The following is a 17,296-nucleotide window of genomic DNA, read 5'->3' as shown; positions in this document are numbered from 1 at the left end:
GCGGTGACATCACCACGGCGCCTGTGCCAGGCTGTGTGCACTTTAAGGGCCGCGTGAAATCATATATACACATTCTTTAAGCTTGAACTGAGCCTCAGATGTCGGTGCGATCATGCAGGGCCGCGTCACCAACTCATTGGCCGCTCCGTGACACATGACTCACTCGTGCTGCCACAGGGCTCACTAACGCACCATTACTTAAGTATGCTTTACATAGGCTACGTATGTATACTTGGTATGGCCTATGTATGTACTGTATATGCACGTGGTATCGTCTGTCTATGTATACTTGATATATGCCATGTATGAGTGGACTTGTTTAGGCTATGCATACCATAGGCTATGTATCTATCCTTGATATATGTTCTATACGAGGATACTTTGCACCTGGTCCTATGATGCCACAGTCCATCTCACTCCTGGACATGAACACTTCTCTCATCGTTACATCTCCACAGCGGTCACCCTCTCCGGAATGCTCCCTTCCTTTGCTTGCCATTCTGCCCCAGGCTCGCCCATCGGCCACCAGGCCTCATATACCATTGGGCCTTGCCCATGCCCACTTGATTTTCTCGATTATGGATAACCCAATCGGAAATGGATATCCATTGTTCATAGTTCATTTATTTGATATAGCCCTGTGAGCCATTCGGCTCTTGAATCGGGTGCAACCGCAACAAACAAAAAACAAAAACATGAACAAGAAAACATCTTAACGTGATTATGTGACTGTGCAAACAGAAAATCCAGGAAAAAAACATCAAAAATATTCCTGAAATAGCACCGTACACCAACGCTGTGTGCAAAAAAATCCCAGTGGGATGTAAGTCAAATAACAACAACAACCACAAGACAACTAAGATTAAGGACATCAGTCTAACTCCGTATACAATAAACAAAAACATGGCAAAAACAAAAAAAACGTTTTCGAAATCACCAAAATAAAAGCCATAAATGCAATGTAACAGTGATCATAGGGACTGTGACCGAATTTTTTACAATAAACTACTGTAATTTATACGAACACATTAACCCCCCCCCCGGCACCTGATTGGTTGGCTCACAAGTGACGGCATCACATTTAAACAGGAAGAGGATTTACCCGCAACTCTCGCTGTCGCCTGATGAGGCTGGTTGCAATTACCGGCGGAAACGTCACGGTGCTCAGATTATAATAATAGGTTTTTTTACCCTTTTTTCTGGCAACAAAACTTGACACCTTTTTTCAAGGAATCATGTTTACATTAACCACAATACCTGCGGTCAGAATGCAAACAAAAACAACTCTGATAATGTATGCATTGTCCTTGAAATTGATTGGTTCCACACCAGAGACAGCTTTGGTCTCTGGTGTGGACCAATCAAATAATTTGATAATTATTCGTCTCGACGCGGCCGTGGGTGATTCTGCTCGCGAGGATGCGACCTAGGGCCGCCTCTGACGCTCGCACAGCGGCGAGTCGCGTTGCAGCTCGCGCTACGACGAGCTAAGCCCAGCGCAGCTGCAAGACATTCCAAGGTCATTTCAGGCAACAGCCTCCCGCCTTCTCCTCTCCTTCCCCATGTGGGAGGGGATGTCTGTCTGACTGTCTTTCTGTCTGCCCACCTGTTCACTGCATTCCCGGTCTTCGTGCAGGGCCATCGACCAAGCTGCTCTACGCATCTCCTGCCTGACACTTTGCCTGTCCGTCACCGGCTTGTGCACCAGATCTTATTTATTCACGATGTGCTTACAAAAAAATCCGCAGACTACTTGCTGGATCTCCTCCTATGTTTCATAGAACAAATTTGACCTCAGGTCTTCGCTCATTTACCAGCTTCACATTCCCTATTGCCGTACAAAAACTGGAGGAAGGGCCTTTGCTATTGATGCCCCCAGGGTCTGGAATGCTATTGCCAATAAACTGCAACTTGAATCGCTACCAATGAGATCTTCTCTCAAAACTGCTCTAGAGGAGTTGTACACCCCTAGCTGCCACTGCTATTCATTGGCGTAAAATCAAATAAAATGTTTCGCTCCGGATGACGCTGCAAAGTATTATCTGTATTTTGATTTAGCGTGCTGATCTTAAAGGTGCATTGAAAAATTTGATACTCCGACTGATGCTTCTGTTGTTGTGGAGTAACTCTTGCAGCCATCTATGGCTCTAGGATTTGGTGTCACATGTTATTTATGTAGTTTCTTGTAAAAATTCAGTCACAGTCCCTGTGATCACTGTTACGTTGCGATTATGGCTTTATTTTTTTGTGATTTCAAAAAGTTTTTTGGTTTGGACATGTTTGTTTTGTTGTGGTACGGAGTTAGACTGATGGCCTTAATCTAAGTTGTCTTGTTGTTGTTGTTTGACTCGCATCCCACTGGAATTTTTTGCACACAGCGTTGGTGTACGGTGCTTTTTTTAGGAATATTTTGCTGTTTTTTTCATGGATTTTCTGTTTGCACAGTCACATAGTCACTTTAAGATGTTTTTCTTGTTCGTGTTTTTGTTTTTTTGTTTGTTGTGGTTGCACCCGATTCAAGAGCCGAATGGCTCACAGGGCTATACCAAAATAAATAAACTGAAAACTGTACATTTGACAATGTTTCTGATATTTTTGTCTGCTCGTCTGTCACTCTGTGTTCGCTTGTAATTTGTCCAACTGTCTGCGTGTGTCTGTCTGTGTGTCCATTTGTCAATCTTGTGTCTGGCAACCTGTCAGACGTTCTGTCTGTCTGTTCACTTGCCTGTTCATCTACTTGTCGATGTATCAATCAGTCTTTCTACATTCGTTAATTTGTCTGCATTTCTGTTTGTCTTTCCGTCTGTGTGTTCGGTTACGTGTCTATCTGCCATATATTAAAGACACGTCAAAGACGCAGGCTATAGCGCGCGCCACACAAGGGCATATCTTTATACGCTCCTCCTTAGTTGGATCTCGCCTGTGTGACTAATAAAAAGGCCTGCGGAAGGAGATTATTACAGAGCTACTTCCGAGCCATCGCTTTTATTCACACCCCCCCCCCGCCCCGTGCTACGGAGAAATTCCGCCGCGTCAAATGACGAACCAAACTTTTGTGATGGCGGTCGTTTGTGACAAGGCCGCGGCCCTCATCTCGCGTCGCCCGAGGACCCCACTCGATTTTCGGTGCTGGCTCGGCACTCTTGACGACTCCCGAGCCACCCGGCCACCGCAGAGTCCAAAGACAACTCCACCACGTGAACATTCTGACCACGGCGGGGCCTTCCCCTGTGGCTTTAAACTTCGCGATTACACCAAGTGGGGTGAGGTGGTGGGGCTCTAGCTGTGCCCAGGTCCAGTGCCGGGTTAAGCTAGTGCAGGGCCTGTAGCATATGTTATAAAGGGGCCCTAAATTACAAAAACACACAAATATGAAAACACAAATTTTTGACTTGCACGGTATAATAATTATATTTTTTCATTTGCTATACAGCCAGATGATACGACAAATCGCTACCCTTAAACGCCCAGTCGTTCATAAAAGTTTAAGGCAGTATAGTAATAGAGCAAGTGCAGAATCACTGAACGGGAATTGATAGTATGAAAGCATTTAGCGCGGAGCCCTTGAAAGTCCGGGGCCCGTAGCATATGTAGCTACTTTAGCTTCTAGGATAATCCGGCACTGCCCGGATCTGAAGGTGTACAGGACGATCTTTCTCTGTCCCTGAGGGGTGCCAGCCACTGGCATCTGGCACGGCGGAGCTGTTTGGGCTGGCGCTTCCTCGCACGGCGCACAGTCCGCTCGCTCACTCCCTGCTGCTGCTGCCTGTCGCTATCGGCCACAAAACCAAAAACCCACCACTGCGTTACAATAATTGCATTGATTCTTCCTCCGCGGAACGGTATTGACGTGGTATCACTTTGCAGCAAGGCAGCTCCATTTTAAAATTAACTCCAGCATGTGCTTCGGATTACACTCGCTTTGCCTTTCGCTTTAGTGCTAATTATAAAAATGCCTTCAATTTCCCCCCACCACCACCACCCCCCCTCGCTGCCCCTCCGCCCGCTCGCCCGTCCTATGTGAGCGAGCGAGTGTGGGTTTACAACACAAACACCGGCATCTCAAAAATAAACTTTCAAATTGGCATAAATGTGAGGTTTGTTTGTTCAACAAATATTTATAGTTTCGCCTATGCTTTTTTATGAATTTGCTTCACCAGTTCCCACCGCATGCAGCTTTCATGCTCATGTGTCGATAATTAAAAATATGTGATTAAATTGTACAGCCCCTGCTCAATCCACTGCTGGATGAAGGTCTCCTCTCACTGTGTTGGTCATGGGGACTGTTGGACCATACTTCACGCAGGTTGATGAAGAGAGGCGGCCAGGATAGGGTTCAGATATCACTCCCCACTGATGTTAGCCATGGACAGAAATTTGACTCAAATCACCGAGTTCACAGTGCAGTGTGAAAACCACGGTGTTTCTGTGCTCCATCTATGTAAAAAAAAACTGGTGTAAATATCATGTAATAAACTCATGTGCTGTTGTGGACTATTCTGGCTAATGAAATGAAAAACCTCAGTTCCATGTCTCCACGTGACAATAACACACCTTGGCCGTGACCTTCCAGTCTTATATTAGCCAGCAGCATTTGTTTCGAGCGAACAAATTCAAGACTGGTTTTGACATCTTGGCTCTTATCAGCAGAGTCAGGCTTGCTTTAAAAAATAAATCCGGATTCGCCAAATGTCATTGTTAAGATCCATCCATGTTAAGCTATTGGGGGCCATCGGCTGTGGCAGGAATTGAACCACTTCTCAGCCAGCAGACTCAGTGGTTACAGCACTGAACTGTCAAGTGACCGCTGAGCTGGCACCAGCGACGTCCTGGGTTTGAGTTCAGGTTTCAGCCACCCGTGATTAAACCGGGTTCTCAAATGGGGCCTCAGCCCATTCACCAATGCCAGCGCATATAAACCCATTGCAATGAAATGTATTCGTAATGTTCTTCTTTAAACATTCTAATAATTTAATTAAATATATTACGCAATTTGGCCACATTTTATTTCTGCGAAATTAAATGTGTGTACATTTTGAGTGGGGTGCTAAATAAAATATGTATGCATGTTGCAGTTATTTTGCACCGCGCGTAGCCAACCGTGCTAATCGGAGGTGCGTGGGAAGGACAACAAACCAAATGAATAGACATAAAACTTAATACTATGGATGCACATTTATTGTCAACACTCGTGGCCACCATTATTAGGAAAGCATAGACGTGCACCTGCTGTGAAATAGACTGAAGTTCTTGTTTAACAATGCTCGCCCATTGTGCGGTAATGCTGCGCGCCGTAGAGACCGCCGGTTTACACCCAAATGTTTCCCCACTCCCAGCTGCTTTCGTTGTTTTTTTTCTTTTTTTTTTCTGAGCACAAGAAAACGATTGTTAAAAAGCCCGCCGCTGATTGCAGCGTGACATCCCCCTGCACTGGCTGCGGTCACGAAAACACGAACCGTATTCTCGGTATATATGACGAACTTCATCTACAATTATTTTAAAGAGGTACTTTGGGGGTGCGCCTTATTATAATCCAGTGCGTAGGCCAAGGCCGTAGCAAATGAGTCAACATTGCGGGGGACCAAATCTTCCAGAGGTGTCTGGGGGTCCCAACCCAGAAAAATATCTACATTTGAAAACTCATTTCCTGCCTAAAATATACAAAAATTCACTAACACATGGGATATTTTTTACAATGTCTAATAGTGTAGTGTTTACTTTTTACAATTTCTTGTTTCATTGTATGTAATGGCATAGATTTGGGATTAATAAAGTACAACCATAACCACAATCATATAAACAGAAATCTATAAGTCCAGATATTGTGGCCAAGGTTTAGCAAATTGTTGTTTTTTTCTTATATAGCATAGCAATTTTTTGATAACAATATTTTGGGGGGGACATTTTGAGCATTTTTGAATATTGGGGGGGTGGGATGTGTCCCCCCCCCAATATGTATTATAATTACGGCCTTGGTGTGGGCCATAAACCGGAAACTGGACGTGCGAGTTACGATTTCGATCGGCGTCCAAACCACGTCACACTCAGGCCACGTGCCACTCAGTCTGCCTACCACTCAGGCCACGTGCTACTCAGTCTGCCTACCACTCAGGCCGTGTGCCACTCAGTCTACCTACCACTCAGGCCATGTGCCACTCTGTCTACCTGCCACTCAGGCCATGTGCTACTCAGTCTGCCTACCACTCAGGCCATGTGCCAGTCAGTCTGCCTACCACTCAGGCCATGTGCCACTCAGTCTACCTACCACTCAGGCCATGTGCTACGCAGTCTGCCTACCACTCAGGCCATGTGCCACTCTGTCTACCTACCACTCAGGCCATGTGCTACTCAGTCTGCCTACCACTCAGGCCATGTGCCACTCAGTCTACCTACCACTCAGGCCATGTGCTACTCAGTCTGCCTACCAATCAGGCCATGTGCCACTCAGTCTACCTACCACTCAGGCCATGTGCCACTCAGTCTACCTACCACTCAGGCCATGTGCCACTCAGTCTACCTACCACTAAGGCCATGTGCCACTCTGTCTACCTACCACTCAGGCCATGTGCCACTGTCTACCTACCACTCAGGCCATGTGTCACTCAGTCTACCTACCACTCAGGCCATGTGCTACTCAGTCTGCCTACCACTCAGGCCATGTGCCACTCAGTCTACCTACCACTCAGGCCATGTGCTATTCAGTCTGCCTACCACTCAGGCCATGTGCCACTCAGTCTACTTACCACTCAGGCCATGTGCCACTCAGCCTACCGACCACTCAGACCATGTGCCACTCAGTCTACCTACCACTCAGGCCATGTGCCACTCAGTCTACTTACCACTCAGGCCATGTGCCACTCAGCCTACCGACCACTCAGACCATGTGCCACTCAGTCTACCTACCACTCAGGCCATGTGCTACTCAGTCTGCCTACCACTCAGACCATGTGCCACTCAGCCTACCGACCACTCAGGCCATGTGCCACTCAGTCTACCTACCACTCAGACCATGTGCCACTCAGTCTACCTACCACTCAGGCCATGTGCTACTCAGTCTGCCTACCACTCAGGCCATGTGCCACTCAGCCTACCGACCACTCAGGCCATGTGCCACTCAGTCTGCATACCACTCAGGCCATGTGCTACTCAGTCTGCCTACCACTCAGGCCATGTGCCACTTAGCCTGCCTACCACTCAGGCCATGTGCCACCCAGTCTGCCTACCACTCAGACCATGTGCCACTCAGTCTACCTACCACTCAGGCCATGTGCTATTCAGTCTGCCTACCACTCAGGCCATGTGCCACTCAGTCTACTTACCACTCAGGCCATGTGCCACTCAGCCTACCGACCACTCAGACCATGTGCCACTCAGTCTACCTACCACTCAGGCCATGTGCTACTCAGTCTGCCTACCACTCAGGCCATGTGCCACTCAGCCTACCGACCACTCAGGCCATGTGCCAGTCAGTCTGCCTACCACTCAGGCCATGTGCCACTCAGCCTGCCTACCACTCAGGCCATGTGCCACTCAGCCTGCCTACCACTCAGGCCATGTGCCACCCAGTCTGCCTACCACTCAGGCCATGTGCCACCCAGCCTGCCTACCACTCAGGCCATGTGCCACCCAGTCTGCCTACCACTCAGGCCGTGTGCTACTCGCCAAACAGATCTTAGCAAACAATTGCAGAGAATGCATTTTAGGAGTGCTGTACGCAAACTCAACACAGATGCGTTATTTAGTTACACGTGGTGACACACACGGCACGGAGTTGAACTCACGTGCGCTGCGAGCGGCGCTGCAGCGGGCGTTGAGACGAGCGGCCGGCACGTACCGGGCACCGTGCTCCTTCTCGCCGTCCGTGTGACGCTAGCACACAGTCACACCCCTCTCGATCTTCTTTTTGTTGTTTTTCTAAATGGTGCAAAAGTTTGGAAGGCGCGTTTTGCTTTTACGTGATGCTTTTGAGCCAGGGAACACGATACATTAGAGCAGTACAAATCTTGACCTAAAGCTTTCGTGACTGCAGTAATTCATATTATTTGGGTCTTTTGGTAAAGTCACGTAGATAGGTTCATATTAATACAAATTTAAGTAAACGAAAATCACGATCGTCATCGGGAGGATGACGTTCGCTTGGATGACGATCGCTTGTAGTTGTGATCGAAAGGTCGTAGGTTTTTTGTTTATTTTATTTTTTATTAATTCGGACCTCTCTACGTGACTTTACCGAAAGACCCAAATAATACAATGGAGCAGTGTTCATTGGGAAGTTGGCGGGGGTCGGCGGGGGAGCGGAGGCAGAGTTGCTCCCGCGCTGCACTATGGGCCCGGTGACCTGAGTTCGATTTCCAGCCGCGGCTGAACATTTGCGGTGACCGATATCTAAACCGGCCCCGCGCCTCCTAATCCTCACCAGGCCGCGCTGACGAGCGTGGGGAAGCAGCGCGGGGAAGCATGATCAAACAACCTCCCACGATTTGACAGAGTGCGGGGAGGGCCTTCATCTCACAGATGATTTACAAAAAGGGCTGTACGGTAAATCATTATTATTTCGTCAGTACAAAAATTGCAAAGATCGTAAATAGTAAATGGCAGTTATCTAAACAAAAAATACTTGCATAGTAAATATAACGCATAATACCCATTTAAAGAAAAAAACCTTCTACTTCATAGTTGTATGCGTCTATATTTTTGTTACAGATAATTTGTTTCATGGTACGCCAATAGTTGTCGGTAACAGAACAAGGCGACATTTCATACGTAGGCTTTCACAACCAATATTACGATTGATAATGATTAGTTTCCTTTGGTTTGGACCGTCCTGTAGGTATGATGTAAATTTTGTTGAAAAGCAACGCGAAATGTTGGCCTGTTTTGTACGACGTTTCGCTGGAGATTGCATCCAGCATCAGGAGGAGTTAACGAAACACAACTAATTGCGAGTTGGAACACAGATACTGCACGTCTAGAGCAGGAGGTAGGCGACCTGCGCCTCGACAGCCACATGCGACCCTTTAAGTGACTGCTTCGTGACCGTTATCTATTAAAGACCCACAGTCTCGTATTCACATGCCATGCGGCTCTTGAAATATTGAGGGGTTTTTTTTTTACAGAATTCGAAAAAAATGGCCCTTCTTGTTGTTGTTCTGGTTGCCGGCCCCTGGTCTAGATACGTCTACCGGATATAGACTCGCGTGGACCAAAATATAGACTTCTCTGTCCGAGTGATGCGTGCTGGCGGCGATGTTAATTTTGCCGAACAAAAAAAATTGTCGACGAAAAATACTCGTCAACAAAGTGTTCGTGTTTGCCTTAGTCGACGTTGAACGTGAGTGAACGGAACGGGATCATCGAGCGTGACGGCGGCAACTACCTCGATGCGCCAAGCCAGACTTGATGGGTGCTCGCTAACTGCACGTGCCCGAACAGCATGAAAGAGGCCACACCTGGGGAACTTTGTCTTTGTATCTTCGTAGCTGCTCCGTAACATTACTTCCCCAGCAGCCTGTTAAAGGCTACACTGGGGGGGGGATCTTTGTCTGTGCGTGTATATTAATAAACGTACTCGTATATATAAATATATAAATTACAAATGCGGGCACTGCTCTTTCCCCGCTTGCATTTCTCCCGACACCGCCCAAGGCAAATGAGAACGAGTCGGCAAAGCCAGCGCCACTCCGGACCGAGCCCAGCGCCCCCGGGGGAACCCGGCGCCCGGGCGATCCTCCCGCGGGCCGCGGCAGGCCAGTGAACGATGGCGACGCCGCCGATGCGGCCGGCGCCCCCTCCCCGCCTTGGAGCCGCACCGCCGAGGCCCCGTCCTCCTCTGCCGCCACCCCCCCGCGGCTCCGCGCTGCGACTGCCGCCGCTCGTGCTGGCGGTGGCGGCGGCGGCGGCGGCGTCGTTGCTGTGCGGCCCGGGCCTCGCGGCTTCGGCCGCCGGCAGCGGCCGGGGCGGCCGCGAGCGGCTCCTACCGGACCCGGCCTCCTTGTCCGGCGGCCGTCCCCCGCGCGACCAAAGGCGGCCGAACATCATCCTCATCCTCACCGACGACCAGGACGTCGAGCTGGGTAAATCGAGCCCCCACTACCCCCCCGCCCCGCCCCGCGTCCGAGCGTCCCCTCGACCGCCCACCCGTCGGTGCTCGCGTGAGGCTGTGGTGGAAATGTCACATTCCTTGTGGCAGCGTTGTTGATGTGTCGCTGTCGTCTGCAGCAGCAGCAGCAGCAGTAGCCATGGGTAGTCCGCTGCTGCCTGAAAGCTTCCCCCGATATGTCGTGACCTCGCACAGTCCTGTGATGTAACAATCTGTCTAACGCCTGCTACCGAGCTGATGTCGTGACTCCCATCTCTGCGGTGGATGTCCTTTAAGGGCATGTCTTTCTCCCCTTTGGCTGCCACTCCATAATTCGTCTCGACTACTGGACGTCATCGCACCTCCGAGCGACGTGTCCCTCTATACGCAACAGATAATATGACGTCTCTAGTGTTGGAGGGATCTTATTAAGTATGGTTAGTACGGTAATTGAATGGGAGACTGCCAGGAGATGCCAGGTGTTGTAAGATTGGGCTGTGAGGTGGCCAGGAGATGCTGGTCCAGATGGTATGCTCATGAGTGGAGCTCTTGAGAGTTAACCCCCTTGTATGTTTGATGGATTTCCATCCAGTTTCCTTGTAAATTACAATCGCTCTCTTACAGAATTTGCCAAGCATTCAAATGCAAAATTGAGGCTTTTTCCTGGGTAAATAAACATCATCATCATCGTCAAGTAAATGATTTCCTATCTCCTTCTAGACAAAGGCCATCTCACGCTGTCCCCAATACCTCACGACCCTCGCAGTGCCGACAATCGTTCTTATATTTGGCTGTGCATATATTTGCAAGTTCGATTCGTGGATTCGGCAAAGCGCGGCATGAGTTTTGCTCGGTGCTGGCGGGTCGGTGGGATGGGGGTGGCGGGGTTGGGGGGGGGGTGTACCCTGGCAGTCGCCTACACAGCTGCTCGCATTTGCTAGGTTTCGCAATCATGAGCTAATCGAGCCGGGTTACTGTTGTTGAAGGTTGTCCGCGGTAAAAGGCACTCGAAATATTCCGGGAAATGAGAGTCACTTGACAAGTTGTGGAGAGAACAAATTATCTGTAAATTCCGGGCTTTTGGGAAAGAGCTCTCACTCTGGAGCATGCATGTGTGTAAGGCAACACTGTACGAATTTCCCGTTCCACGGGTGGGTCTCGGATTTAAACAATTTGCATTTACCATTTTCAGATTTTTTGTTTTTTTCAGGATTGCTTTGGATATTTTTTTGGATATTCGCGTCATTTGCATTGCGCGCTAACATTAGCGACGTCACATGATGTCACGTGACGCCGCTTTCGTGGCTGCCCGGTGCCCTGGGCTCGGTCCTGAGTGGCGTCGTAGGAGTGAACAAAATGGCAGTGCCGCACAAGCACAAAGTCACCGGCGCATCTAAGCTCGAGCATCGTCACAAACCTCGGCCTCATGACATTGTCTCTGACATACGGCACTGGACATATAAATGTGCTGATTATTATTCTTGATCAATAACACCGCCGTGGCCTTAATGGGAAAAAATATGTAGCACGCGGTGTTTCGGCAAATGGCCCTTCTTCACAGCAACATAAATAGAGGGGCCAGAGAGACAGAACGAGACTGCACTATGCGTACACCACGTCAGTGATACGGGTCACTTGTGGCTCTCAGCTGAATTCAATACAAACCAAAAATTTCTGGATCGTCTGAAATGTCACATCGAGGCCTTCCCATGGGGAATTAATGACCCAGATAAAATGGCTGGTGGCAGTTTCTCACCACATGTGCTAAACACAAATTTAGACCGGCGCACATCTCGCCATGTGAATTTGTTTGGGGACGTGCGGGAATTCCCACACATCGACACGCGCAACCCCCATCTGCTCGGCGACGCGGTTCACTGATTAATTTTTTGTTCTGCCTTCCCATTCACCGCCGTCGTTCGTCTCGTGCCAGGCTCGATGCTGGTGATGAACAAGACGCGGCAGCTGATGGAGCGCGGCGGCGCCCACTTCACCAACGCGTTCGTCACGACGCCCATGTGCTGCCCGTCGCGCTCCTCCATGCTCACGGGGAAATACTCGCACAACCACGACGTGTACACCAACAACGAGAACTGCTCCTCGCCCTCCTGGCAGGCGGCGCACGAGCCCCGCACATTCGCCGTGCACCTGAGCCGCGCCGGCTACCGCACAGGTGAGGCCAGGGTAGAGCTCCCGATGCAAACCACCCGAGGCCTGACCCATACAGGTGAGACAAGGATAGAGCTCGTGTCCTGAGCCTGGGCCATATACATACAGGTGAGACAGGGATAGAATAACTTATTTGAACCTGACTTTATCTCATACAGGTGAGACACCTGGTCTGTCTAAGCCTAGTCCATGCAGGTGAGAGATGGATACAGCAGCTACCCAGACATTGACCCGTACAGGTGAGGCAAGGCCTGCCCAGACACCATCTCCTAAACCCAATCCCTCGGACATGTTGATGAATCACACCTTTAGCGCCTGGGTCTAAGTGCCCGCAATAACAGCTGAGTGCCTCCCCAACCCTCAGTCATATGTCTAGTACTAGTGTGTGTACGTGTGGGTGCTAGTCGCTAGTGACCCGAGTTTGATTCCCGCTCACGGCCAACACCAGTGACGATTATCTGAACTGTTCCTGGGCCTCCCCTAGGTCGACTCAGCCTCAAATGGGTACTTGGTGTGGTGTGTAAATATCACCACTCGGGAAACAAAGGCGGCCGGGCGTGGTGCTGGTCACTCACCCTTCATAGGTGCTCGCTAACAGCACTTGCCCCTAGAGTCTGTTAAGGGTATACGGGAGATCTTTGTCTTTGTGTGCGTGCCCCGTGTGCAGGCTTCTTTGGCAAGTACCTGAACGAGTACAACGGGAGCTACGTGCCGCCCGGCTGGCGCGAGTGGCTCGGCCTCGTCAAGAACTCGCGCTTCTACAACTACACGCTGAACCGCAACGGTGCTCGCGAGAAGCACGGAGCCCACTATCCCTCGGTGTGTGTGTGGTCAAGTGTGTGAGTGTGTGGTCAAGTGTGTGAGTGTGTGTGTGGTCAAGTGTGTGAGTGTGGTCAAGTGTGTGAGTGTGTGTGTGGTCAAGTGTGTGAGTGTGTGTGTGTGGTCAAGTGTGTGTGTGTAGGGTCAAGTGTGTGAGTGTGTGTGTGTGGTCAAGTGAGTGTGTGTGTGTGATCAAGTGTGTGAGTGTGTGTGTGGTCAAGTGTGTGAGTGTGTGTGTGGTCAAGTGTGTGAGTGTGTGTGGTCAAGTGTGTGAGTGTGGTCAAGTGTGTGAGTGTGTGCGTGTGTGGTCAAGTGTGTGAGTGTGTGTGTGGTCAAGTGTGCGTGTGTGGTCAAGTGTGTGTGTGTGGTCAAGTGTGTGTGTGTGGGGTCAAGTGTGTGAGTGTGTGTGGGGTCAAGTGTGTGAGTGTGTGTGTGGTCAAGTGTGTGAGTGTGTGCGTGTGTGGTCAAGTGTGTGAGTGTGTGTGTGTGGTCAAGTGTGTGTCTACTGGTGTTGCATCGGGCCAGTTACCTCAGTCAACTCATGGCACCTGGGTCTGTCCCGTGACCTCCTGCCAGCGGGCGTTTGACACTTCACGTGACCTTATAGTGCACTTAGCCAGGCACAAGCGCCGTGGTGACGTCAACGCCACTTAATGGCGAATGGCGGTTGTTGTTGTCCATGTGTGCGTGTGTGGGGGAGTGGTGACGCAGTGGTTAGCGCATCCGGTGACCCTAATGCGATTTCCCCCCCACAACGAACACCAGTGACGGTTATCTTCTTTGGCCTGCCCTACGTCCACTCGGCCTCAAATGAGATGGTGCGTTGTATAAACATCGCAGCTAGGCAGACAAAGGCTGACGGGCGTGGTGCAGGCCACCCATCCCTTTGTGTGCCGTGCCGGCCTTCACACGTGCTCACTAACAGCACTTGCCCCAACAGTTTGTAAAGGTTTTATACGGGGGTATATGTGTGTCTTGTTTCGTTGAATGTGTATCAGTGTTTGTGCATGTTTGTGTGTGTATCTGCGTGATTGATACGGGTCTAACACAGATGCCAGGGTGTTGACTGCGCAACCATGAGATCCTGGGTTCGAATTTGGATTTCAGCCACTTGTGATACCTTCAGTTGTCAAGTGCAGTGAGTTGATGCTCTCAGTCCAGCTGGTCCACACATTTGGATATTCACTGAATTCCACATCCTCTAACAGAGGCAGTACACCGCGCACGTGCGCACATGGGTGCGCGTTTTAATATCCAATTCATTAGCATGAGAGAGTGCTCCCGTTAATGCAGTTGTCACGATTGCAGCCAGATTTCGCTCAGCGCATTACGACTCGGCCCATTGCCCCTGCGAACGGCACTCTGGATATGTTTTTGCCGTTTGCGACGTGCCCTCCCCCCCCCCCAGGACTACCTGACGGACCTCATCACGAACGAGAGCGTGAGCTTCTTCCGAGCGTCGCGGCGGACGTACCCGGGCCGCCCCGTGCTCATGGTGCTGAGCCACGCGGCCCCGCACGGCCCCGAGGACTCTGCCCCGCAGTACTCGGAACTCTTCCCCAACGCGTCCACGCACATGTACGCACGCCTCCTACACGCGCGACACGTACGCGACGCACGGGTGCATGCCAATACACCCATACCCGTCATTCGCCACTAAGTGACGGTGACGCGTCACTGTGGCGTCTGTGCCAGGCCAGGTGCAATTTGGAGCCACGTGAAGTGTCGAAGGCTTTGCTGACAGGAGGTCACGATACAGATCCTGGGGGCCATGGGATGACTGATTTAGATGACTGGCAGATGCACCACCTGTGCTCCTTGTTGTGCCAACTCGATGCATTTTAGCCGCCCAGTGTTCCACTGTTTGTTGTGAGCGTCGCTCCTCTGCCGTCCGTTGATGTTGGAGGGCGACTGCCTCCAACTGACCATTAGCGACCTTTACGAGCAAGCTTCATGAAGGCCGATCTTGACGCCGCTGGTACTAGTCTTCGGCAAGTCCGCTCAGCTCCACATCGTTCCGTACTGTGTATAAATACGGGCACACAAATTCACAGCCTGACAATACAGCAGTAAATTAGAGCCACGGGTACTCGGGTCTCATTCAGAACGCATCCACGCACGTGTACATGCATGAATTCTACATGCGTGAATTTTACATACATGTACACATGCGTTCTGCGTGCATGACTCATACATGATACGCATATATACACGCAAAGGCAAAGATCCCCAGTATAGCTTTAACAGGCTGTAGCAGCAAGTCGTGTTAGCCAGCACCAATAAAGGCCGGCACAGCACGTGAGGGGGTGGGTGGCCAACGCCACACCCGGCGGCCTTTGTCTCCCTAGCGGCGACGTTTACACACCTCACTAGGTACTCATTTGAAGCCGAGTCAATCTAGGGAAGGCCCAGGACCTGTGCAAATATTCGCCACCGTTGTTGGTCGTGAGCGGCGATGGAATGTAGGTCACTGGGCTCGTAGCGCAGCGCGCGAACCACCGCACTACTGACCCCCACACGTGGTCTGTGCAACCACTACTCACGCACGCACACCACACACGTGTAAATACGCGAGTGAGCGCCTATTAAACCTGGCGCGACTCGGCAGTGGTTGGTGGGGTGACTGCCAGGCGCACCTCACCACCACCGTCTCCCCTGCACCGCGGTTTTTATTTTCTGGCTGAGTCGACCTAAGGGGTGGGGGTGGAGGGGCGGCCGGGCGGGCGGTGGTAGACCTGCAAGCGAGCACAGGCGGCGGCTGCAGCTGTGGAGAAGAACGAGCTGCCGGCTAGGCACCGGGGCGCGCGGGACGAGCCGTTTCAAATATTAAACAAGCGTACAACATCGCGACGGCCCATCACATGCACGGGTCACATCCCTCTTTTATGAAGGCGTTTGGCAATTTTCCAAATATTTTTTTTGTCGTGGGGTTTTTTTTTCAGTCCTGACCCACATTATGCCGCCTCCATCCCGCGACGTCCTGTCCCAAATTCGCTGCTGCTGGTGGTTCACAGCGGCGAAAAAAAATAAAATCGGCAACCGTGACCCTTTAAGCGCACTCATAAAAGAGGACCTGACCCCTTAAAGCATTGCAGAGAAAGCGCCGGCGACCCTTTGCGAAGGGAACAATCGTTTGGAGGGCTCGGGGCAGGACGGTACACAATCTCTCAGTGTGCCGGCCCTTGAGTAGTGCGTTCCCACACGTGCACACTCGCACGCACGCACGCACATGTGCGCGTGCACGACGTGCGGAGGTGTGGGATGAGCAGCTCCGGGGGGTGGGGGGGGGGGTGTATACTTCCTTGTGCTCGCGCAACAGCTGTCACTTCCGATTACGACGAACGAGGTGGGCCGCGGCTCGCAAAGATTTCGAGTCAGGGATGCACGGACGGCCTGCGGTGGCCGTGCTGCACGTGGCCACATGTAACCCAGCGCCGTTGGAGGCAGCAGTGAGGGCTGGCGGGCCGCAGTAATGCTGTGAAAACTCCCCGATCCGTCGGCGTCGAGGCAGGTCTTGCGCGATGGTTTGCCAGGAGTACTCGTTGCAGGAAAGTGCGGACTAATATCGTCCGTTCCTTCTCAGCGGGATAGAGCGTTACTCCGTGGGACGCATGGGTTTTCTCTGGACGCTCCGGTTTGCCCACATCAGTACCCAACCGCCCCCCATCCCGGGCAAGCTCACGATGCGCCCAGCGGACCGAAGTCCGCGAGCCCCAACTCCACGACGAATCTCGGTCTCGCCACCACACTCATTAATCGGCCGATGACGCCTTCATATATAGAGGACCTCCGAGCTTGTGCGATTGCTGTAGCCAGCTCACCATTTGGCTGCCTCCTTCCAACCTGCCTGTGGTTCTTCGTGCCGAGTTGTCCACTCTCTCTCTCTCCGAGAGTTGAGCGCAGTACTGCGTGCCATGTTACAAGTTGGCATTATTCATTTGATTATTATGGCTCTCCTGCAGGTCCGTGTCATTTTTTTTCAACGTCATTGCCTTTGTAGGCACGAGTTGTTGTTTTTTTTTCATCTGGGCATTCCGGTTTCCTCCCACACACAGAACCGCGCCTTACAATGGCATTGGCCAAATATCCCAGTGCAGGACGCTCCAACCAAATAGATGTTGTTTTTCAACTGGTTGAGATATTCCAGGATAAATAAATAACAGCGTCAGTATAAAGTTTTGAGCAGTGTAACGCGCTATTTCAGAGGTAAATGTCTTCACTGCAGTGTGA

General features: G+C 50.9%; 2 protein-coding genes across 6 annotated transcripts in view; both read left to right on the top strand.

The window, feature by feature from the left end:
• Positions 1–17,296, top strand: part of LOC116945217 (extracellular sulfatase Sulf-2-like) — a 155,262-nt gene that overhangs the window by 100,165 nt on the left and 37,801 nt on the right. For all 5 annotated transcript variants that reach the window (XM_032959510.2, XM_032959511.2, XM_032959512.2 and 2 more), the window contains 4 exons: positions 9,646–10,073; positions 12,012–12,251; positions 12,915–13,066; positions 14,475–14,644. In XM_032959510.2, the coding sequence (XP_032815401.2) occupies positions 9,758–10,073; positions 12,012–12,251; positions 12,915–13,066; positions 14,475–14,644 (878 nt within the window). In that variant the 5' untranslated portion in view covers positions 9,646–9,757. The remainder of the gene's footprint in view (positions 1–9,645; positions 10,074–12,011; positions 12,252–12,914; positions 13,067–14,474; positions 14,645–17,296) is intronic.
• Positions 1–17,296, top strand: part of LOC116945221 (extracellular sulfatase Sulf-1-like) — a 371,767-nt gene that overhangs the window by 319,489 nt on the left and 34,982 nt on the right. The gene's annotated exons all lie outside the window — the stretch shown is intronic.

This window comes from Petromyzon marinus, chromosome 23, assembly GCF_048934315.1.
Source record: "Petromyzon marinus isolate PM22_M1 ecotype Great Lakes invasive population chromosome 23, UKy_Petmar_22M1.pri1.0, whole genome shotgun sequence".
NCBI lineage: Eukaryota > Metazoa > Chordata > Hyperoartia > Petromyzontiformes > Petromyzontidae > Petromyzon > Petromyzon marinus.
This window is presented reverse-complemented; position numbering and strand designations above follow the sequence as displayed.